Below are 23,800 nucleotides of genomic sequence, written 5' to 3'. Positions count from 1 at the left end.
ACGCTCATCATCAGTAATGTTAGAATCACAACCAATAATTTTAGAATTGCGTCATCTCCTGTACTGTTAGTATAGGGGCAGACCAGTAATGTTAAAGCCCATTCATAATAACAATACAAATTAATTGCAATTATGTATAACTTTCAATGAAGTAATATGAGGTTTCAAGAATCTGATGCAGAATCCGGAGGGAACTTCCCTTTAGTGTAAGTTCCCTCTGGGTTTATTTTTCGTTCATCGATTTAATAGACGGAGTTTCACTGACGGAGTTGTACAATTTCCCCATAGGCCTCCGGCCGCGCTGCGGAGGAAAATCTAGCCTTGTTTGTTAAGTGACTGAAACTAATGCCAATTATTGTATAAACTGACTTTCTCACCGGGGCACCGATTGTCCTATAAAGAGCGAGCGTTAACGGATCTCAGAGTCAGAATCGTGAAGCCGGACAGCAGTCAGATATTCTTCCAAAAATGGGACGGCCAATAATTTTTCAGTTTAGGGACTTTTACTATCCTTTCCTCGCAGCATTCGGTGTTCCCGGTAAGTCAATATACCCTGTTGCCTAACAACTTTTGTCAACGTCAATGTTAATGAATGTATTACAGATTACGAGAATTTCTTCATTGTAGTCACTGATGCACTGGGAGACGTCGGTGAATATCATCGGGAATCCTCCCAGTCCGCGCAGCTGCTGAGGCGCTGTTTTGGTTGCTGGTGCTTGGATGCCAGGAGGGCAACTTTTTTCAGTATACTGAGGGAGGGCAAGGCTGATTAGTTCACTACAGCTTAGTATAGTCATCACATATGTGCCTTTGTTCCCTGTCTCCATTCAGCTGATATTCCCTTGAACTGCAGCCAGCACCACCCAACAGGGGACTGTGAAAGATATTTGGAGCAATAATTGCCGCTCAGGGAGCTGCTCTGCTCCCCTCCGCTGCCAAGAACCTTCGCTGCTCCACCAGCTCCTGCTCTGTGAACGAACAGCTCCCTGCGCGATTGTAAATAGAAAATGCGCGGAACTTTGACACAAACTGAATGTTTGTCTCAGCTGGATGCTTTATTTGAACTGATACATTTCTGGGAATTTTTTGGAAATTATATGTAATATAGCTGACAGCCGATGCAACTCCCGGGATACAATTCCCCAATTAAACCAATGAAATTCAATGTAAAACCCCATCGATTACACCCTGCAGCAGTACCTTATAAAACTGGCTCCTTGCATCACACGGTACCAGCCTCATGGTGGGATGGTTTAAGTGCTCTAAACTGCATTGAAATATGTGTTTGGATGTATGTAAGGGAATCCGCTTCTTTATGTCTCTCGAATATGAACAATTTGGAGAAAAAGCCAAGTATCCACTTTTAGAGGCTTTTATCTTTAACTGTACCATCCCTGTACAATCCCTTGGCCTGGACCGCAAAGTTAGAGCATGCATCGAGCCTCAAACTGGTGTCACGGGCAGTAGCGATTGGAATAACAATCGGGAGAGATGTATGACAGAAGGCTGATCCAATGTCGCCCAGATTCAAAGTTGGCCTCCGACCTCCCCCAAGCCCTTGATCCATCTGTGCCTGGGTGTCGATGGTGGTGGGGTCGCTCTCCTTTACAATTTCCCCGATTGATTCCGAGTGACCGTTGACCACAGCCCCGACAACAGCTGACTGAGGTAAACACATAAAATGCAGGAAATCTCAGCGGGTCAGGCAGCATCTGTGAACAGAGAAACTGAGTTAACTTGTCAGGTCGATGACCGTTCATCAGAAAAGGCAATAGTTCGAAAAGTAACACATTGTTAAGGAAGTGATGGGGCCCTGAAAAGAGGAACATTGGGTCGGTGGAAATAGCAAAATGGAAGGTTATATGGTAGTGGGAAGGCAGAATGGATTTGAGACACAAAGGGGATGATGGGCTGAATTGAGATGGTAATAGCACAAGTTAGGAAACAAAAGATGAGTCTAGATGGGGTGTGAATGGCAGACTAATTGTCAGCTACTATGTAAAAGAGAGGGAAACAAAATAAAAAAAGGAGGTGGAAATGTTTGTAAACAAATAAGCGAGGAAAGGGAGCAAAGTGTGTGGAGAGGTTATGGTTTTAAATTGTTGAACTCGATTTTGAGTCCAGAAGCTGCAAATTGCCGAAACGAAAGATGATGTGCAGTTCCTCGAGCTTGTCTTGAGCTTCATTGGAACAGTGTAGGAGGCCGAGGACCGAGAGGTCAGAGTGGGAGTGGAGCGGACATTAAAGTGACGGGCAACCGGAAGCTCGGGGTCACCCTTGCGGAATGAACAGAGGTGTTCCTCAAAGCGGACACCCAATCTGCGTTTGTTCTCGCCAATGTAGAGGAGAACGTTCGACTGAAGTGTGCTGGACTCTGGGTTCTCAGCCCCTCGATATTGAGTGTAGAATGTACTTTTGCACAAAATGTCATCACCATTCGACTTGCTAAAAATGTAATAGGAAGACATCTTAACTTCTCCCAAAAATACATGTAAGATTTACCTGAGTTCCCTGGTACTGATTATTTACAAGCTATAATAACGCCTTAGAAGAAAGAACCGATTGTAATGTAGCCAAGTTTGTTGGCAATACAAAGATGGGAGGAAAAGCAATTGTGTGAGGAGAACACAAAACATCTGCAAAAGGACATCGACAGGTTAAGTGATTGGGCACAAATTTGGCAGATGGAGAATAATGTTGGAAAGTGTGAGGTCATGCACTTTGACAGAAAAAACATCAAAGAGCAATTTATTATTTAAATAGAGAAAGATTGCAAGGTGCCGCAGTACTGCGGGACACTGAGGGTAATTGTGCATGAAACATAAAAGGATATTATGCAGGTAAAGCAGGTATCATGAAGGCCAATGGTATCTTGACCTTTCTTTCAAAGTGGATTGAGTATAAAAGCAGGGAAATCTTCCTACAGCTATATAAGGTATTTGTGAGGACACACGTGGAATACTGCGTGCAGTTTTGGTTTCCATATTTACGAAAGTATAAACTTGCTTTGGAGGCAGTTCGCACAAGGTTCAGAAGGTTGATTCCGGGGATGAGGGGGTTGACTTATGAGGAAAGGTTGAGTAGGCTTGGACTCTACTCATTGGAATTCAGTAGAATGAGAGGTGATCTTATCGAAACGTATAATATTGTGAGAGGGTATGACAAGGTGGATGAAGAGAAGATGTTTCTACTGATGGGGGAGACTAGAACTAGAGGGCACGATCTTAGAATAACCGGTTGCCCATTTAAAACAGAGATGAGAAGAAAGTTCTTCTCTCAGAGGTTGTAAATCTGTGGAATTCGCTGCCTCAGAGAGCTGTGGAAGCTGGGACATTGGATAAATTTAAAGAGAAATAGACAGTTTCTTAAACGATAAGGAGATAACGGGTTATGGGGAGCGGGAGGGAACGTGGTTCTGAGTCCATGATGGCATCAGTCATGATCTTATTAAATGGCGGAGCAGGTTCGAGGGGCCGCATGGTCTCCTCCTGCTCCGGTTTCTTATGCTCTTATGTTCTTATGACCTCCTGTCCCTCTCTTACAGCGAACCTACTGACAATCGTGATCCTCTCCCGAGGAAACTGCGGCCTTTCCAAATGTATCTCTGTCTACATGGTGGCCATGGCAACAGCAGATCTACTGGTCATGATTTTCAACGTATTAGTGTATCAGATTTGTAGAAATCACTTTCCATATTCCTTTCTGTCCTACACTGCCGTTTGTAAGTTCAATATTTACCTCAATTCAAGCAACTTGAATATGTCGGTGTGGTTTACACTCTTGTTCACAGTTGACCGATATGTAGCTGTATGTTGTCAAAAGTTTAAAACAAAGTATTGCCGAGTGAAAACGGCAGCCGCGGTTATAACAACGGTCTCTGTCCTGATCTATTGCCACTGCCTCCCATTTTGGTTTGCTTATAAATTTGAACGAATAATTAACAATATTCATTGGGGTTGTCGCCCCAGTATTGACTTTTTTACTTCGCCTGCAGGCGTCGGATTCTCATGGACGGTTAGTGTATTAACGTCAATGATTCCGTTTGCTCTGATATTACTGTTTAATTGCTTGACCGTCAGACGTATTTTAATGGCCAGTAGAGCCCGCAGGGGACTCCGCGGTCACAGCAGTGAGAATCAGAGCGATCCCGAGATGGAGAACCGAAGGAAATCGATTATTTTACTATTCAGCGTATCGGGCAGTTTCTTAGTGTTGTGGCTGACACCATTCATTAGTTTTTTAACTACCAGACTGACAAACACCGCGCATTACCAAGGTGATTATACAGCTCCTGCATACATCGCCACAGAAACCGGATATATGCTCATGTATTTGAGTTCATGTACAAACACGTGTATGTATGCAGCTACTCAAACTAAATTCAGAGAAGAGCTGAATAAGGTGGTGAAATCTCCTTGGACATTGATTCTGATATTGGTTAAAAAATAAAAAATGGAACCAATGTATTTTCTCCTAACTAGAGCTAAATTACAGCCTGTGTTTCTGTTTAGAATGGCACCTTTCTGTTCGAACTAAAATGGTTTGCTTTTGTGATAATGAACTGGTATCAGAAAGAATTTCTCCCACTTTGTGCCGTACGTGTGATGCCTGCTGCTTTCACAGGCTGAACATTATCGATTCCCGCTGAAACAGCTTTCATCCCGTTCAAGATTCAAAGAAATTTCGTATAAATGCAAGTTGATGTATTAGACTAATTGATAATGTTGTTTGCTGTGACTAGTCAAAAGCTCCGTTACGAACTATACCAAGATTCACAAACGGCACAGATTATCAAAGTCATAAAACAGCAAACCAAGCAGTGGGGTTCATTTCTATGGGGATAGAATGGAAAACAGAGAAGTTATTTTGAAATTCATGGAAACGTGGTTTGACCATACTTGGATTACTGAGCATAGCTGTGGTCTCCATCATATTAAACGGGTATACAAGCATACTAGAAGCTCCAAAAACGACTGATGGAGACAGTAGGGAATTGACTCCTCAATGTGACCTTAGACATTTTTGTACACAGATATTTGCTAAGCATCTCAACTGGACATCAGAATGTTGAAATGTTCGAAGAGAGGAATTAACCTTTCGACCTAACCAGTCCTAGTCGGCGTTTACCCAACACCCTAAAAAATACTTTAAATCATTTATCAGCTCTGTCTCAACATCCATTCAACCTACATTACTTTATCGATCTCCTCAATTTAATCTTGGATATTGACATATTTTCTGACTCTGTTAATGCCACTATGCCACAACTCTCTCTGCAAAGAGGGTTCTCCGAATATCAGTTATCAATTGCTTACATTTATTCTTTAATCTATGGCATTTCTTTATAGATTCCACAACTAATGGAAGCAGCCTGCTTATACCTGCCCTGTCCCATCCCTTCTTAAAGCAAATCACCTGCGTACTAAGGGGCAAATAATATTAGCCTGGTATCAAAGCACAATCTATTCAATGTTAGAAAAGTGCAGCTAATATTGTTAATTGATACCTTCCTTTTGGAGATGGTTGTGTTTTTGCTTGTCCTGAACAATGAGAAGAAAGTATTTGATCGCTTGATCACCCAAAAAATTAGGACATTCAAGGGGAAATTCCAGTCAAACATGCCCAGACCCCGGATCCATTGATAGTTCGCCAAAAAGGGCAACTTTGGCTTGTATGAAATATTTGGTGCTTGCTGATTTTAAGACATTGGGGGGAAAATTACACTTTGAGGCGTCCTTCGGATGAACACATCCGAACCGAAACAATTCGACAAAACTACCTGTCTGTCCCCGAGATACGTTGGATTCCGGTCTGTCGCCTTCATTCACTGGTTATGCAGATATGACTTCACGCACAGATGTCTATATTGCAATGACGTGGACCTGAACCACGAATCACTATCTAGAATTCTGATTGAAGAAAATGGGAACTCGCTTTGTACGAGATCCCATTACCATCAATGAGAATAACCATTAAAATAAGAAACAAATCAAATACTTAACATTAATTGAAATTAAATGTAATCAAATGTTTGAGAACACATTTTATTTTTTATTTTCTAACGTGTTTTAATAGGGTTAAAATAAACTTACCTTAATGGACCGGGTTTTTAAACATAAAATAAATGATTAAATTACATTATCTACGGTCCTGCTTTTAGCAGACATAAAAGTTTGAAGAAGATTTGCTATGCATGAGTTAGGCAAATAGCCCAATCTCTGCCGCGTGGACATTGTTCTCCCCGGGGTGCGTTCCATCCGTCTCGAGAAATTTTGACAGATCAAAAAACGTCGATTTTCGGCGCATGCGCATTGTACCCCGAAATCCGGCGTTTGCGAGGCCTCTCCACGTCCGTGTACACTTCGCATGCACTCGGCGAGACCGCCATCTTCGGCCAATTGCTGTATTTTCAGAAATAATGTGTGGTCCATGAAGCAACCGACATGTGATATGCATGAAGAATATGTCCTGAGGAATGGTTCCAAAACATGGTCAGCCACGCTGACAAAATCACTGCATGAAATGGTTAATGTGGCTCGAGAGAGTGAGAACATGTGTAAAACCAAAGGGTGGAGTTCTGCGTAAATGTCGAGATAGATATATGATAATGTTGAGGTGTTGTTTTGTGATAGCATTAAGTATTCTAAAGTCAACAGAGGAGGCACAGTAAGGAAAGGATTAATCAGACTGTCCTCAACTATGATACTGCATTGGTTTTTCTTTATATTGCAATAATGCCAATCTTTAGCCTTTGCATGTTAAGTAGGGAAGTATAAATCATTCTAAATTACCACTTAGCTGATGGGTCATGGCTCACTGCAGGATGAAGGACTACGAGATTTAATTAAAGATATGTCACTCTTTACAGATTCATAAATCTCAGAGAAAGTTAATCATTTGAGAAAGTGTGGGATGGTGTTGGTCTGCAAGGGAAAACATCTTGGCACACATCATCATTTTAACAGACATCAGTGATACATAAACAAAACAAGACACATAATTCAAGGTTTTACTTGGTAGTATTGCAATTACATTTCTAACCTAACGAGCTAAGATTATAAAGATAATCAAGAAATAAAGGACGGTATGCGATTAAAAATGAAGATATACAAATCGGCCAAACTAGTGGGAGAGCAGAAGATTGGGAAGCTTTCAAAAGCAAGCAAAGAATGACAAAAAATGATTAAGAAAGGGAAGATAGACTATGAAAGAAACTTGCACAAAATACAAAAACAGATAACAAGATTTTCTATAGCTATATAAATAGAAAAAGAGCATCTGAAGTAAATGTTGCTCCCTTAGTGGATGAGACCGAGGAATTAGTAACGGGGAACATGAAGATGGCAAAAACTCTGAACAATTATTCTGCAGCAGTTTTTACGGTGAGGACATTAACAATATTCCAACAGTGGATAGTCAAGGGGCTGTAGGGCGGCGGGGGTGGGTGTGGGGAGGGGCGGGGTGTGGTGAGGCACGTAACACAATCACAATCACTAAGGAGGTGGTACTAAGTAAGATAATGGAACTAAAGCAGATAAATCCACTGGACTTGATGGCTTGCATCCTCGGGTCTTAAGAGAAGTAATGGCAGGGATTGTGGATGCATTGGTTGCAATTTACCAAATTTCCCTGGATTCTGGGGAGGTCCCAGCAGATTGGAAAGCTGCAAATCTGACGCCCCTATTCAAAAAAGGCGGCAGGCAAAAATCAGGAAACTATAGACCAATTAGTCTAACATCTGTGGTTGGGAAAATGTTGGAGTCCATTATTAAAGAAGCAGTAACAACACGTTGGGAAAAGCAAAAGTTGTACAGGTAGAAAGAGCGTGGCTTTATGAAGAGGAAGTCATGTTTGACAAATTTGCTGGAATTCTTTGAGGATATATCGAACAGGGTAGATAAAGGGCAACCAGTGGATGTGATGTATTTGGAATTTCAGAAGGCGTTTGACAAGGTGCCACTCAAAAAGTTACTGCACAAGATAAAATTTCACGGTGTTTTGGTTAATATATTAGCAGGGATAGAAGATTGGCAAACTAACAGAAATCAGATAGTCAGGTTAAATGGTTCATTCTCAGGTTGGCAATCAGTAACGAGCGGGGTGCCGCAGGGATCAGTGCTGGGACCCCAACTATTTACAATCTATTTTAACGACTTGGAAGATGGGACTGAGTTTAACTTAGCCAAGTTTGCTGACGATAAAAAGCTGGAAGTAAAAGCAATGTATGAGGAGGCCATAAAAAAGCTGCAAATGGATATAGACAAGCTTAGTGAGTGGGCAAACATTTGACAGATGGAGTATAATGTTCGAAAGTGTGAGGTCATGCAGTTTGGCGGAAAATAAATCAAAGAACAAGTTATTATTTCAATGGAGAATGATTGCAAAGTGCTGCAGTGCAGCGGGACCTGGGGCTACTTGAGCATGAAACACAAAAGGATAGTATGCAGGTACAGGCATGCCAATGGCCTTTATTGAAAACGGGGTGGAGTATAAAAGCAGGGAAGCCTTATTACAGTTGTACAGGGTATTGTTGAGGTCACATCTGGAATACTGAGTACAGTTTTTGTTTCCACATTGATGAAAGGATATATTTGCTGCAGAGGCAGTTCAGAGAAGCTTCACTAGGTTTATCCCTGGGATGTGGGGGTTAACTTATGAGGAAAGGTGTTTCTTAACCGAGAAGGGTATGAGGGGTTTTGGAGAGCGGGCAGAGAAGCGGAGCTGAGTCCATGGTCATATCAGCGATGATCTTATTGAAAGGCAGAGCAGGCTCGAGGGACCTTATGGCCTACTCCCGTTCCTATTTCTTATGTTCTTATAATGCTTGTTAGGCCAATGGGGAAAAACAGCGTGTTTAGCATGAAAACTATTGTGATTGGGAACAGATATTTAAATTAATTCTTTTTGTATTGCGTTGAATTTTAACGATTGTATAATTGTGTAATACAGAATTGTGTGACAGGGGAAGTGAGAGCAATTCAAAGAAATAGCTGTTTGAAATGAGTATTAGTCATTTTAATAGCCGAAGATACTCAGCTCAGAATGGTGACACATTTGAGTCATCAAGCAACATTCATCAGAAGTCGATGCAATATGCACCTTTTAACGTGTGTTTAAGTACTATTGTATATACTGCGTGCTCAACATATGTATACCACCCCACTTCAATGTTGAAGAACCTTATTGCAAACCTCCCTCTAACAATAGCCTTAGTAATTAAACTATCAATGGGTTTCATTTATTAATTGTGATCAAGTTGAAACTTTAGCCGGCGCACTATAACGTTCCATTTGATCCTGACATTCTGCAAAAGCAAAACTCTACATCGTTGCAGGCGCCCGTGTACCCAGGTTCTGCCAGTCCGGCTGGCATCCAGCTCTTGGGGAAAAGTGCTAGTGCATTGTGGGCAGTTTTGTGCAATAGGTACATTCGCTTTGAACGTGCAACAATATTTAAGCCCAACTGGCAACACGCAGAGGTTCTAATTCCGTCAGGCAGCGATGCTTCTGCAAGCAGCTGCCAACATGAGAAGCAAAGGTGCAAATTACCATATTATCCAATATGTACAGGTAAATCAGAAATCAAAGTTCACCATTACGTTATCGTGTCACACTCCATCCCATACATTCATCGCCTCTGTTTCTAATTAAACAGTTGACGTGTTGCCTTGACATTCTCAATTTCTAATGAATGATTTAATGTGCAAACCTGACAGTCTTGTTTCCTCTATTTGTTTTTAAATAGTTAAAGTCTTTCCATGTCCTCTATGTATAAATACATGATTTATCTGCCACACCATGTCCTCTTGTAGTAAACCTAAATTTCCCTCTTTGTTGATATTTGAACATTTACTGTGTTCCACTGACTGCCCCCACGCTCTATTTCTAATTAAACACTCACTGTGTTCCTCTTACTTCCAGAAATCTCTATTTCTAATTAAACACTCACTGTGTTCCAATTACTGTCCCTACTCTTTATTTCAAATCAAATTCTCACTGTGTTCCCCATACTGCCTCCATTCTCTATTCGGAATTAAACACTTACTGTGTTCCCCTTACTGCCTCACACCTATTTCTAATTAAACACTCACTGTGTTCCCATTACTGCCTCCACTCTCTATTTCTATTTAAACACTCACTGTGTTCCCCTTACTGCTCCCACTCTCTTTTTCTAATTAAACACTCACTCTATTCCTCTTACTGCCCCGACTCTCTTTTTCGACTTAAACATTCATTCTGTTCCCCTTACTGCCACCAGTCTATTTCTAATTAAACACTGACTGTGTTCCCCTTACTGCCCCACTCTCTATTTCTAATTAAACACTCACTGTGTTCCCCTTACTGCCCCTCTCTCTATTTCAAATTATACACTCACTGTGCTCCCCGACTGCCTCCACTCTCTAGTTCTGTTTCAACACTTACTCTATTCCCCTGACTGCCCCTACTCTCTATTTCCAATTAACCACTCATTGTGTTCCCCTTACTGCACATTTCTCTATTTATAATTAGACACTCACTGTATTCCTCTTATTGCCCCTCCTCTATTCCTAATTTAACACTCACTGTGTTCAAATACTGCCCTCAGTCTCTATTTTTAGTGAAACCCTCACTATGTTCCTCTTACTGTCCACACTCTCTATTTCTAATTAAACATTCACTGACATGCACTTATTGCGTCTACTCTCTATTTCGAATTAAACCGGTACACACTCTCTATTTCTAATTAAACATTCACTGACATGCACTTATTGTGTCTACTCTCTATTTCGAATTAAATACTCGCTTTGTTCCCCTTACTGCTCCCATTCTCTATTTCATATTAAACACTCACCGTTATTAATTTACTTCCCCCATTCAATAGTCATTCTGCTCCCCTTACTGCCGCCACTCTCTAATTAAACACTAACTATGTTCCCCTTACTGATCTCATTCTCAATTTCTAACTAAACACTCACTGTGTTCCCCTTACTGCACCCACTCTATTTCTATTTAAACACTCATTCTATTCCCCTTACTGCCCCCACTCTCTATTTCTGTTTAAACCCTTACTCTATTCCCCTTACTGCCCATACTCTCTATTTCCAAGTAAACACTCACTGTGTTCCACTTACTGCTCAGACTCTTTCTTTCTCATTATACACTCACTGTGTTCCCCTTACTGCCCCTATTCTATTTCTATTTAAACACTCACTCTGTTCCCCTTACTGCCCCCAATCTCTATTTGTAATTAAACACTGACTGTGTTCCCCTTGCAGAACCTATTCTCAATTTCTAATTAAACACTCACTGTGTTCCTCTTAATGCCCCACTCCATTTCTATTTAAACACTCACCCTTTTCCCCGTATTGCCCCCACTCTCCATTTCTGATTAAACACTCACTGTGTTCCCATTACTGCCCCATTCTCAATTTCTAATTAAATACTCACTCTGTTCCCCTGACTGCCCTCACCCTCTATTTCTAATTAAACGCTCACTGTGTTTCACTTACTGCTCCTACTCTTTCTTTCTCATTATACATTCACTGTGTTCCCTTTACTGCCCCTATTCTATTTATATTTAAACACTCACTCTGTTCCCCTTACTGCCCCCACTCTATTTCTAATTAAACATTGACTGTGTTCCCCTTGCAGACCCTATTCTCAATATCTAATTAAACACTCACTGTGTTCCCCTTAATGCCCCACTCTATTTCTATTTAAACACTTACCCTTTCCCCCTTATAGCCCCCACTCTCCATTTCTGATTAAACACTCACTGAGTTCCCATTACTGCCCCATTCTCAATTTCTAATTAAATACTCACTCTGTTCCCCTGACTGCCCCCACTCTCTATTTCTAATTAAACATTGACTGTGTTCCCCTTGCAGACCCTATTCTCAATATCTAATTAAACACTCACTGTGTTCCCCTTAATGCCCCACTCTATTTCTATTTAAACACTCACCCTTTTCCCCTAATAGCCCCCACTCTCCATTTCAGATTAAACACTTACTTTGTTCCCATTACTGCCCCCATTCTCAATTTCTAATTAAACACTCACTCTGTTCCCCTGACTGCCCTCACCCTCTATTTCTAATTAAACACTCACTGTGTTCCACTTACTGCACCCACTCTCTATTTCTAATGAAAAACTCACACGATTCCCCTCAATGCCCCCACTATCTATTTCTAATTAAACACTCACCTTGGTAAACTGACGGCCCTCACGCTCTAGTTTAAATTAAACAGTCACTGTGTTCCACTTACTGCCCCCCACTCTCTATTTCTAATTAAACACTAACTGTGTTCCCCTTACAGACCCTATTCTCAATTTCGAATTAAAAACTCATTGTGTTCCCATTACTGCCCCCATTCTAAATTTCTATTTAAACACTCACTCTATTCCCCTTACTGCCCCACTCTCTATTTCTGATTAAACACTCACTGTGTTCCCCTTACTGCCCCCCACTTTCTATTTCTAATTGAACACTCACTATGTTCCTATTAGTGCCCTCACTCTATTTCTATTTCAACACTCACTGTTTTCCCCTTATTGCCTCCAATCTCTATTTCTGATTCAACACGCACTGTGTTCCCATTACTGCACCCACTCTCTATTTCTAATTAAACACTCACTTTGTTCCCCTGACTGTCTTCACCCTCTAAACCTAATTAAACACTCACTATGTTCCACTTACTGCACCCGCTCTCTATTTCTGATGAAAGACTCACTCTATTCCCCTTACTGCCCCCACTATCTATTTCTAATTAAACACTCACTGTGTTACCCTTGTAGACTTCACGCGCTATTTCGAAATAAACACTCACTGTGTTCCTCTTACTGCCCCAACCCTCTATTTCTATTTAAACACTCATTCTATTCCCCTTACTGCCCCCACTCTATTTCTATTTAAACACTCACTCTATTCCCCTTCCTGCCCCCACTCTCTACTTCTAATTAAACACTCTCTGTGTTCCCCTTACTGCCCGCACTCTCTATTTCTAATTAAACACTCACTCTGTTCACCTGACTGCCCCCGCACCCTAGTTTTGATGAAACACTCATTATATTCCCCTATCTGTCCTACTCTCTATTTCAAATTAAACACCACTTTGTTCCCCTTACTTCTGCTGCAATCTATTTCTAATTAAAAACTGACTGTGTTCCCCTTCCTGCCCCCACTCTCTATTTCTAATTAAACACTCACTGTGTTCCACTTACTGCCCCCACTCTCCATTTCTAATTGAACACTAACTGTGCTCCCCTTACTGCCTCCACTTCCTATTTTTGGTTAAACAATCACTGTGTTCCCATAACTGCCCTACTCTCTATTCGAATTTAAACACCCACTATGTTCCCCTTACTTCTCCTGCATCTATTTCTAATTAAACACTCACTGTGTTCCCCTTACTGCCCCACTCTATTTCTATTTGAACACTCACTCTCTTCCCCTTACTACCCCCTCTCTCTGTTTATAATGAAACATTCACTCTGTTCCCCTTACTGCCCCTACTCTCAATTTCTAATCAAACACTCACTGTGTTCCTGTTACTGAACCCACTCTCTATTTCTAATTAAACACTCACTTTGTTCCACTTAATGCCTCCACTCCATGTTTCTAATTAAAGACTCAGTGATCCCCTTACTGCCCCCAATCTCTTCTTCTAATTTAACACTCACTGTGTTCTCCTTACTGCCCCCAGCATCAATTTCTATTTAAACAATGCGTTCCTCTTCCTGCCCCCAGTCACTATTTCTAATTAAACACTCACTGTGTTCCACATACTGGCTCCACTCTATTTTTCTAATTAAATGCTCTCTGTCTTCCCCTTACTGCTCCCATTCTCTGATTCTATTTGGATACTCACTGTGTTCCCCTGACTGTCCACACTCTCCATTTCTGATGAAACACTAACTGTGTTCCCCTTACTATTTTCACTCTCATTTTTAATTAAACACGCACTGTATTCCCATTACTGCCCCCAATCTCTCTTTCCAATTAAACACTCACTGTGTTCCCCTTACTGCTGCCATTCTCTATTTCTAATTAAACACTTACTGTGTTCCACTTACTGCCCCCATTTTCTACTTCTCTTTGAACACACACTGTGTTCCCCTTACTGCCCTCACTCTCTATTTCTAATTCAACACTCACTGTATTCCCATTGCTGCCGCCACGTTCAGCTTCTAATTAAACATTCAATGTGTTCCCCTAACTGCCCCAACTCTCTACTTCTAATTAAACACTAACTATGTTGCCCTTACTGCCCACACTCTCTGCGTCTAATTAAAGCTTCACAGTGTTCCCCTTACTTTCCCCACTCTCTATTTCAAATTGAACACTCACTGCATTCCCCTTACTGCCCCATTCTCTACATCTAATTAAACAGTCACTGTGTTCCCCTGCTCCCCCATTCTCTATTTCTAATTGAACACTAACTATGTTCTCCTTACTGCCCCCATTCTCTATATCTAATTAAACACTCACTGTGTTCCCCTTTCTGCCGCCACGTTCTGCTTATAATTAAACACTCACTGTGATCCCCTTACTACCCCCACTCTCTATTTCTAATTAAACACCCACTGTGTTCCCCTTACTGCTGCCACTCACTATTTTTAATTAAACACTCATTGGCAGGGGGCGGGTCACCCGGTGCGATAAGTGACGGGTCAGTTGGCGGACACGAGGCATGACAGTGGGCAGGGCAGTGGGTGAGACATTGGGCGGGAGAGTGGGCGAGGCATTGTCCAAGACAAGGGGAGGGGCAGTGGGCGCAGCAAGCGGCGGGACAGTGGGCGGGGCAAGCGGCGGGACAGTGGGCGGGACCACGGGCGGGAAAGTGGGTCGGACAGTCGCCCGTACTTTGGACGGGAAATTGGGTGGGACTTGCGACGGGACTGTTGGTGGGACAAGGGGCGGGACTTTGGGCGGGACATTCTGCGGGAACGTAGGCTGGACATGGAGCGGGACAGTGGGCAGGACTTTTGGCTGGAAGTTGGGCGGGGCAATGGGCGGGAGAAGGGGCTGGGCAGTGGGTGGGACTGTGGGATCCTGGGAAAATACAAAATCCGCCTGTTGGGAAAAAGGCGCCTTCACCCATGGGTGTGTTTTTGGCACTCGAACTGTGTTTGACAGGTACCGGCAGCGTATCCCCCTTCTTTAGCTCAGCTCAGCTCATGCTCATGTCTTGTCTTTTGATAATCAAAGATTTTATATATATAGCGTTTTAAATGCTGCTCCTGCTACTGCTGCTAGGCAAGCAGGCAATGCTTGAGGCCGGCCCCCGTGGATGCAGCCAGACGGCCAGCTATTCCACAGGACTCCCTTCTGGATTTTGTGTGCGCGTGTGTATTGGAGAGGTGTGGTGTGCTGAAGGATTGCAGCAGGAGCCACACAGTGGGATCGTCCTATTGTGCACCCTGGAAAAGGACAACAGCACGCATCTTCGAAACAAGGTGACTTCACGCAAGTGTTTTATTTAGGCACCCTAACAAGATGCGACAGGTTAGGTTCCGGCAGCGTAACCCCTTCTTTAGCTCAGCTCAGATCCTGTCATGTCATGTCATTTCTTTTGATAATCAAAGATTTTACATATATATAAATATATATAAAGTATTTTATAATGCGGCTGCTGCTGCTAGGGAAGCAGGCAATACTTGAGGCGGGCCCCTGTGGAATTCAGCCAGCCAGCCAGCCATTCCACATGGCTCCATTCTGTGCGGGACATTGCGCGGGACAGTGGGCGGGACTAGAGGTGGGACATCGGGCGGGATAACGAGCGGAACATTGTGCGGGACAGTACGCGGGGCAACGGGCGGGGCATTGGGCTCGACAGTGAGCAGGACAAAGGGCGGGGCATTGGGCGGGACCACGTGCGGGGCAGTCGGCGCGGCACTGGGCGGTGCAATGAACGGGACATTGTGCGGTAAGGACGTCGGGACAGGGGGCGGGAAAAGGGGAGTGGCAGTGGGCGGGACAGTGGGCGAAGAAATGGGCGTGGCAGTGGGCGGGACAAAGAGCGGGGCAAGTGGCGTGGAAGTGGGCGGGACGACGGGCGGGGCAAGGGGCGTGGCAGTGGGTAGGACAAGCTGCGGCTAAGGGGCGTGGAAGTGGGCGGGACAAGGGGCGTGACATTGGGCGGGTTAGTGGGCGTGGCAAGTTTCGGAGCAGTGGGAGGAACAGTGGCGGGACAATGACGAGACAAGGTGTGAGGTAAGGGGCATGGCACTGGGCGGGGCAAGGGGCGTGGCAGTGGGCGGGACGACGGGCGGAGCAAGGGGCGTGCTATTGGGCGGGGCAAGGGACGGACCAAGGGGCGGGTCAGTGGGTAGGACAAGAGGCGTGGCAGTGGGCGGGACAAGGGGCGCGACATTGGGCGGGGCATTGGGCGAGGCAAGTTTCGGAGCAGTGGGAGGGAGGGATAGTGGATGGGACAAGTGACGAGACAAGATGTGGGGCAACGGGCGTGGCAGTGGGCGGGACAAGGGGCGAGGCAGTCGGCCGGACAGTCGGCGGGGCAGTGGGCGGGATATGGGGCGTGGCAGTGGGCGGGCCTGTGGTTTGCTGGAAAAATACAAAAGTTCGCCTGTTGGAAAAAAGGCGACTTCACCCACGGGTGTTTTTGGCTCCCGAACAAGGTGGGAAAGTTCCGGCAGTGTATCCACCTTCATTCGGTCAGCTCAGCTCTTGCTCATGTCATGTCTTTTGATAATCAAATATTTGATATATATATAAATATATATAAAAGCTTTTTCAATGCTGCTGCTGCTACGGAAGTATGCAATTCTTGAGCCGGCTCAATGTGGATTGCAGCCAGCCGGCCAGCTATTTCACAGGACTCCCTTCTGGATTGTGTGTGTGTGTGTGTGCATTGGGTTTGTTGTGTGCTGCAGGCTTGCCTTGTGGACAGTGACTTTGGCAGCAGGAGCCACACAGTGAGATCATCCTATAGTGCACCCTGGAAAAGAACAACAGCACGCATCTTCGAAACAAGACGACTTCACGCAAGTGTTTTATTTCGGCACCCTAACAAGATGCGACAGGTTCCGGCAGCGTATCCCCCTTCTTTATCTCAGCTCAACTCATGCTCATGTCTACTTGGTGCGCAGGGGAACAATGGGGTAAGTTTGGAATAGGGTCATCAGCAGTTATGTAATAGTCGTCTCAAAACCACTAATAATAGAGTAGGGTCACCAGCAGTATTGTTAGAGTAGGACCATAATCATGAATGTTAGATTAGGGTCACCATAAGTAATGTTTTATTTGGTTCACCACCAGTAATGGTGGAGTAGATTCAACAGCAGTAATGTTATATTTGGTTCACTACGACTAATGTTGGAGCAGATTCAACACCAGTAATGTCAGAGTAGGTGACCGTCGATAATTCTAGCCTAGGGTTAATATAATTAATGTTACATTATGGTCAATAGTATTATGATCAGTGTAGAATCTGCTCGATTAACATTAAATTAGAATCTCCACCTGTAATGGAAGTGTAGGGTCATCACCAATAACGTTAGAAAAGGGTCACCACCAGTAATAACAGAAAAGGGTCACCACCATTAATGTTAGACTTGAGTCACCACAAGCAATGTTAGCGTAGAATCACCACTAGTAATGTTAGAGCAGAGTTAACACCAGTAATGTTAGAGTAGTTTTATCACCAGTAACGTTGGATTAGGTCCACTACCAGTAATGTTAGGGTAGGGTCACCACCAGTGATGTTAGAGTAAGGTCACCGCCGGTAATGTTAGAATAGTGTAACTACCAGTAACGTTAGATTAGTGTCACCACCAGTAATGATACATTAGGTTCATCACCATTAATGTTGGAGTAGGGTCACCACCAGTAATGTTGGAGTAGGGTCACCAACAGTAATGTTAGAGTAGGGTCACCACCAGTAATGTTATAGTGTCACCACCAGTAACGTTAGAGTAGATTCATCAGCTGTACCTTTAGAGTAGAGTCACCAGCTGTAATGTTAGAGCAGGATCACCAGCAGTAATGTTAGACTAGGGTTACTATCAGTAACGTTAGAACAGCTTCACCACAAGTGATGTTAGAAAAGCTTCACCACCAGTGATGTTACATTACGCACACCACCAGTAATGTTACAATCACAACCAGTATTTTAGAGCAGGGTCACAACCATTAATATTACAGTACGGTCATCATCGGCATGTTAGAAACACAACCAGTAATGTTAGATACTTCACCACCAGTGATGTTACAGGACGGTCACCACCAGTAATGTTCGAGTAGATTCACCACCAGTGATGTTACAGTACGGCCACCATCAGTAATGTTAGAATAACAACCAGTAATTTTAGACTAGCGTCATCTCCAGTAATGTTAGTATAGAGGTACACCAGTAATGTTAAAGCCCATTCATAATCAAAATACAGGGCAATTGTAATTATGTATAGCTTTCACTGAAGTAATATGAGGCCGAAAAATCTGATGCAGAATCCGGGGGCGGTGGGTGGGGGGGGGGGGGGGGATCTTCCCTTGAGCGTAAATTCCCTCTGGGCTTATTTTCCCTTCATTGATTTAATGGACGGAGTTTCACTGACGGAGTTGCACAATTTCCGCATAGGCCTACGGCCGCGATCTAGTGGAAAATCTAGCCTTATTTGTTAAGTGACTGGAAGAGACGCCAATTAGTTTATAAACGGACTTTCTCAATGGGCACCGATTGTCCTATAAAGGGTGCGCGTTAACGGATCTCAGAGGAACTACAGTCAGAATCGTGAAGCCGGACAGCAGTCAGATATTCTTGCAAAAAATGGTACGGCCAACAATTCTGCAGTTTCGGGACATTACCTATCGTTTCCTCGCAACATTCGGTGTTCCAGGTAAGTCACTATATCCTGTTGCCGAACAGCTTTTGACAACGTCACTGTTTATGATTGTATTATAGAATCCGAGAATTTCTTCATTGCAGTCAATGATGCACTGGGAGAAGTCGGTGAATAGCACAGGGAAACCTCCCAATCGGCGCAGCCGCTGAGGCGCTGTTCAGGTTGATGGTGAATGGGTGCCAGGAGCTAAACTGTGGTCCCTATACTGAGGGAGGGCGAGGCTGATGCCCCGGCACACCACAACTTAGTATAGTCATCACATATGTGCCTTTGTTCCCTGTCTCTATTAAGATGATAATTCCTTGTACTGCAGACAGCACCACCCAACAGCGGACTGTGAAAGATATTTGGAGCAATATTTGCCGTTCAGGGAGATTCTCCCCTCCCTTCGGCTGCCAAGAAGCTTCGCAGCTCCACCAGCTCCCGCTCTGTTAGCGTACAGCTCCCTCCGGGTGATTGGATACAGAAACGCATGAAGGTTTGTCCCAAACTTAATGTTTGTCTCAGCTGAATATTTTATTTGAAGTGATATATTTCTGCTAATTGTTTTGAAATTATATTTAATACAGCTGACACCCGATTCCACTCCCGGGTTCCACTTCGCCAATTAAACCGATCAAATTTAATGTAAAAGCCCATCAGTTACCCTCTGCGGCAGTACCTTATAAACCTGGCTCCTGGCATCACTCAGTACCAGCCTCATGGTGGGATGGTTTAAGCGCTCCACACTGCATTGAAATGTGTGTTTGGATGTATGGAAGGGAATCTTATTCTTTATTATCTCTCGAATATGAACAAGTTACAGAACCATCCAACGATGCAATACTTTTGCACACAAGGTCATCACCACTCGACTTTATAGGGTTTTTTTCCCGTAACTGTACCATCCCTGAGAGGTACTGCAGCTTGGCGTGGACTGCAAAGTCAGATTCTGCATAGAGCCTCAAACTAGTGTCAAGGGCAGTATCGATTGGAATAACAATCAGGACAGATGCATGACGGACGGCTGATCAAATGTCGCCCAGATTCAAAGTTGGCCTCCGACATCGCCCCAGCTATTGATCCATCCGTGCTTGGGTGTCGGTGGTGGTGGGGTCGCACTCCGTTGCAGTTTCCCCGATTGATTCGGATTGACCCTCGGCCACAGCCCCGATAATAGCCGACTGAAGTAAAAATTGAAAAAGCTGGAAATCTCAGCGTTCAGGCAGCAACTGTGGAGAGAGAAACGGAGGTAACTTGTTAGGTCGATGACCATTCGTCAGAACAGGCAATAGTTGGAAAAGTAACAGATTTTATGGAAGTGCTGGGGCCCTGAACAGGGGAGGAGCTGGGTAGGTGGAAAGAAAAAATGAAAGGTTACTTGATAGGGGGGAAGGCAGAATAGGTTTGATGGACAAAGGGGATGATGGGCTTTATTGAGATGGTAATAGCACAAGATAGGAAACAAAAGTTGAGTCTAGATGGCCTGTGATTGGCGGACCAATTGCCAGCTATCATGGAATACAGCTGGAAACAAAATAAAAATAAAGCAGAAGGAAAGTTTGTACAAAAAGAAAGCGAGAAAAAGGATCAAAGTGTGGGGAGAGATTGTGGTCTGAAAATATAAAACCCGATGTTGAGTTCAGAAGGCTGTAAAGTGCCTAAAAGAAAGATGATGTGCAGTTCCTCGAGCTTGCCTTGAGCGTCATTGGAACAGTGTAGGAGGCAGAGGATTGCGAGGTCAGAGTAGGAGTGGAGTGGAGATTTAAAGTGACAGACGACCGTAAGCTTGGGGTCACCCTTGCAGAATGAACAGAGGTGGTCCGCAAAGCTGTCACCTAATCTGCGTTTGGTCTTCCAATGTAGAGGAGAAGGTCTGACTTCCCTGCTTTTATACTCGATCCCCTTTGCAATCCGTCTGACTAAAGTATGCTAGACTGCAGGTTCTCAGTCCTTCGATATTGTGTGTAGAATGATGTAATATTTAGCACAAAATGTCATCATCACTCGACTTGAAAGAAATGTAATAGGAAGACATCTTAAAATCTCCCGAAAGGACCTGCAAGATTTACCTGAGTTCCCTGTTACTGACTATTTACAATCGATATTGACGACTTGAAAGAAAGGACCCAGTGTAACCTAGCCAAGTTTACAGACAGTACAAAGATGGGAGGAAAAGCAATGTGTGAGAAGGACACCAAAAAGATCTGCAAAATGACATAGACAGGCTAAGTGAGTGGGCAAACATTTGGCAGATGGATTATAATGTTGGAAAGTTTGAGGTCATGCACTTTGTCAGAAAAATCAAAGAGCAAGTTATTATTTAAATTGAGAAAGATTGCTAGGTGCCGCAGTACAAGAAGTACAAAACGATAGTATGCAGCTAAAGCAAGTGATCAGGAAGGGCAATGGTACTTTTGCAATTATTGCAAAGGGGATGGAGTATAAAAACTGGGTAGTCTTACTACAGCTTTTTAAAGTATTGGTGAGGACACACCTGAAATACTGCGTGCAGTTTTGGTTTCCATATTTACGAAAGGATATACTTGCTTTGGAGACAGTTCGGAGAAGGCTCACTAGGTTGATTCCGAGATTGACTTATGAGGAAATGTTGAGTAGGTTGGGCCTCTACTCATTGCAATTCAGAAGAATGAGAGGGGATCTTATCGAAACGTATAAGATTATTGAGGGGGCTTGACAAGGTGGATGCAGAGAGGAGGTTTCCACGGATGGCGTAGATTGAACTCGAGGGCACGATCTTTGAATAACGAGCCGCCCATTCAAAACAGAGAAAACTGAGATGAGGAGAAATCTCTTCTCTCAGAGGGTTATAAATCTGTGGAATTCGCTGTCTCAGAGAGCTGTGAAAGCTGGGACATTGAATAAATTTAAAGAGAAATAGACAATTTCTTAAATATAAGGGGATAAGGCGTTATGGGGAGCGGGCGGAGAAGTGGAGCTGAATCCATGAGCAATTCAGCCATGATCTTATTGAGTGACAGAGCAGGCTCGAGGGGTCATATGGCCTACTTCTGTTCCATTTTCTTATGTTCTTATGTTCTTATGACCTCCTGTCTCTCTCTCTCTTACAACGAATCGACTGACAATCGTGATCCTCTCTCTCGAGGAAACTGCGGCCTTTCCAAATGTATCTCTATCTACATGGTGGCCATGGCAACAGCAGATCTACTGGTCATGATCTTCAATGTAATAGTGTATCACATTTTTACATATCACTTTCCACATTCCTTCCCGTCCTACACTGCCGTTTTTAAGTTCATTATTTACATCAATGCTGTCAGCCTGAATATGTCGGTGTGGTTTACAACTTGTTCACAGTTGACCGATTTGTAGCTATATGTTGTCAAAGGTTTAAAGCAAAGTATTGTAGAGTGAGAACGGCAGCCGCGCTTGTAACAACGGTCTCTGTCCTGATCTATTTCCAGAGCATCCCATTTTTGTTTGCGTATAAATTTGAACGAATAATTAACAATATTGATCGGGGTTGTCGCCCCAGAATTGACTTTTTTACTTCGCCTGCAGGCATCGGATTCTCATGGCTGCAAAGTGTGCTAACGCCATGGATTCCGTTTACTCTGATATTACTGATTAATTCCTTGACAGTCAGACGTATTTTAGCTGCCGGTAGAGCCCGCAGGGCACTTCGGGGTCACAGCAGTGAGAATCAGAGCGATCCAGAGATGGAGAACCGAAGAGAATCTATCATTTTATTGTTCAGTGTATCGGGAAGTTTTTTGGTGTTGAGGCTAACAACTATGGTTAGTTGTTTAACTACCGGACTGAGGAACACTGCGCATTACCGAGGTGATTATACATCTCCTGTATACATCGCTGCAGAAACCGGATATGTGCTCATGTATTTGAGTTCATGTACAAACAGATGTATCTATGCACTGACCCAAACTAAATTCAGGGAAGAGCTGAAGAAGGTGGTGAAATCTCCTTGGACATTGATTCTGATATTGGTTAAAAAATAAAGAATGGAACCAAAGTATCCTGTCCTAACTACAGCTAATGTACAGCCTGTGTTCCTGTTTAGAATGGCCGTCTCTCTGTTAGGAGGAAAATTATTTGTTTTGTTATAACGAACAGGTGTGAGAAAGCATTTCTCCCACATTGTGCCTTACGTGTGATGCCTGCAAATTTCCCCGGCTGAACATTATCGATTCCCGCTGAAACAGCTTTCATTCTTTTCAAGATTCAAAGCAATTTCGTATAAATGCAAGTTGATGTTTTAGACTAATTGATTGGATGTTGTCTGCTGTGACTAGTCAAAAGCTCCGTTATCAGCTATAACAAGATTCAAAAATGACACCGATTAACAAAGCCATAAAAAAGTAAACCAAGCACTAGGGTTCATTTCTATGGAGATAGAATGGAAAACAGAGAAGTTATGTTGAAATACATGGAAACGTGGTTAGACCATGCTTGGAGTACTGAACATAGCAGTGGTCTCCATATTAGAAAAAGGCTATACAAGCACTCTAGATGGTGCAAAAACGCCCGACCAAAACTACGAGTTTATACCTATCAAGAAAGTTTGATCAGGCTGCGGGGTGATTTTATAGAGGTCCTTAAGATTATGAAACGGTTTGCTAGGGTAGATAAAGAGATGGTGTTTCCACTTGCAGGGGAGACCAGAAATAGGGGCCATACATATGAGATATTCATTGATATTTCGATTAGGGAAATCAGGAGCAATTTATTTATCCAGAGAATGGGGAGAATGTGGAACTCGCTACCACATAGAGGAGTTGAAATGAATAGCATAGATGCAATTAAGCGGAAGTCAGATGAGCACATGGGGGAGAGAAGCATATGTTGATGGGGTTAAATAAAGAAGGGTGGTGGAATGCTCTTGTGGTACATAAACAACGGAATTATCCCGTTGGGACGAATATCCTGTTTCTGTGCTGTAAATGCTTTGTAATACTATGCAGAAACAGTCATGACAGGAACT

At 43.4% G+C, this 23,800-nt stretch overlaps 1 protein-coding gene across 1 annotated transcript; it reads left to right on the top strand.

Moving 5' to 3' along the window:
• The first annotated feature begins 468 nt into the window (after positions 1-468).
• Positions 469-4,449, top strand: LOC139272800 (probable G-protein coupled receptor 139). Its single transcript, XM_070888907.1, has 2 exons — positions 469-538; positions 3,545-4,449. The coding sequence occupies exons 1-2, from the start codon at positions 469-471 to the stop codon at positions 4,447-4,449; spliced, it is 975 nt and encodes a 324-aa protein (XP_070745008.1).
• The last annotated feature ends 19,351 nt before the right edge of the window (positions 4,450-23,800 follow it).

The sequence above is a fragment of the Pristiophorus japonicus genome, chromosome 9 (assembly GCF_044704955.1).
Source record: "Pristiophorus japonicus isolate sPriJap1 chromosome 9, sPriJap1.hap1, whole genome shotgun sequence".
In the NCBI taxonomy this organism is placed as follows: domain Eukaryota; kingdom Metazoa; phylum Chordata; class Chondrichthyes; family Pristiophoridae; genus Pristiophorus; species Pristiophorus japonicus.
Note: the sequence above shows the minus strand (reverse complement) of the source record. Positions and strands in the feature narration are given on the sequence as shown.

Excerpts from the sequence above, each read along its gene's own strand:
- LOC139272800 (XM_070888907.1), top strand. The coding sequence starts at position 469 with ATGGGACGGCCAATAATTTTTCAGTTTAGGGACTTTTACTATCCTTTC. Across the intron at positions 539-3,544 it reads CGCAGCATTCGGTGTTCCCG|CGAACCTACTGACAATCGTG; the intron begins GTAAGTCAATAT and ends CCTCTCTTACAG.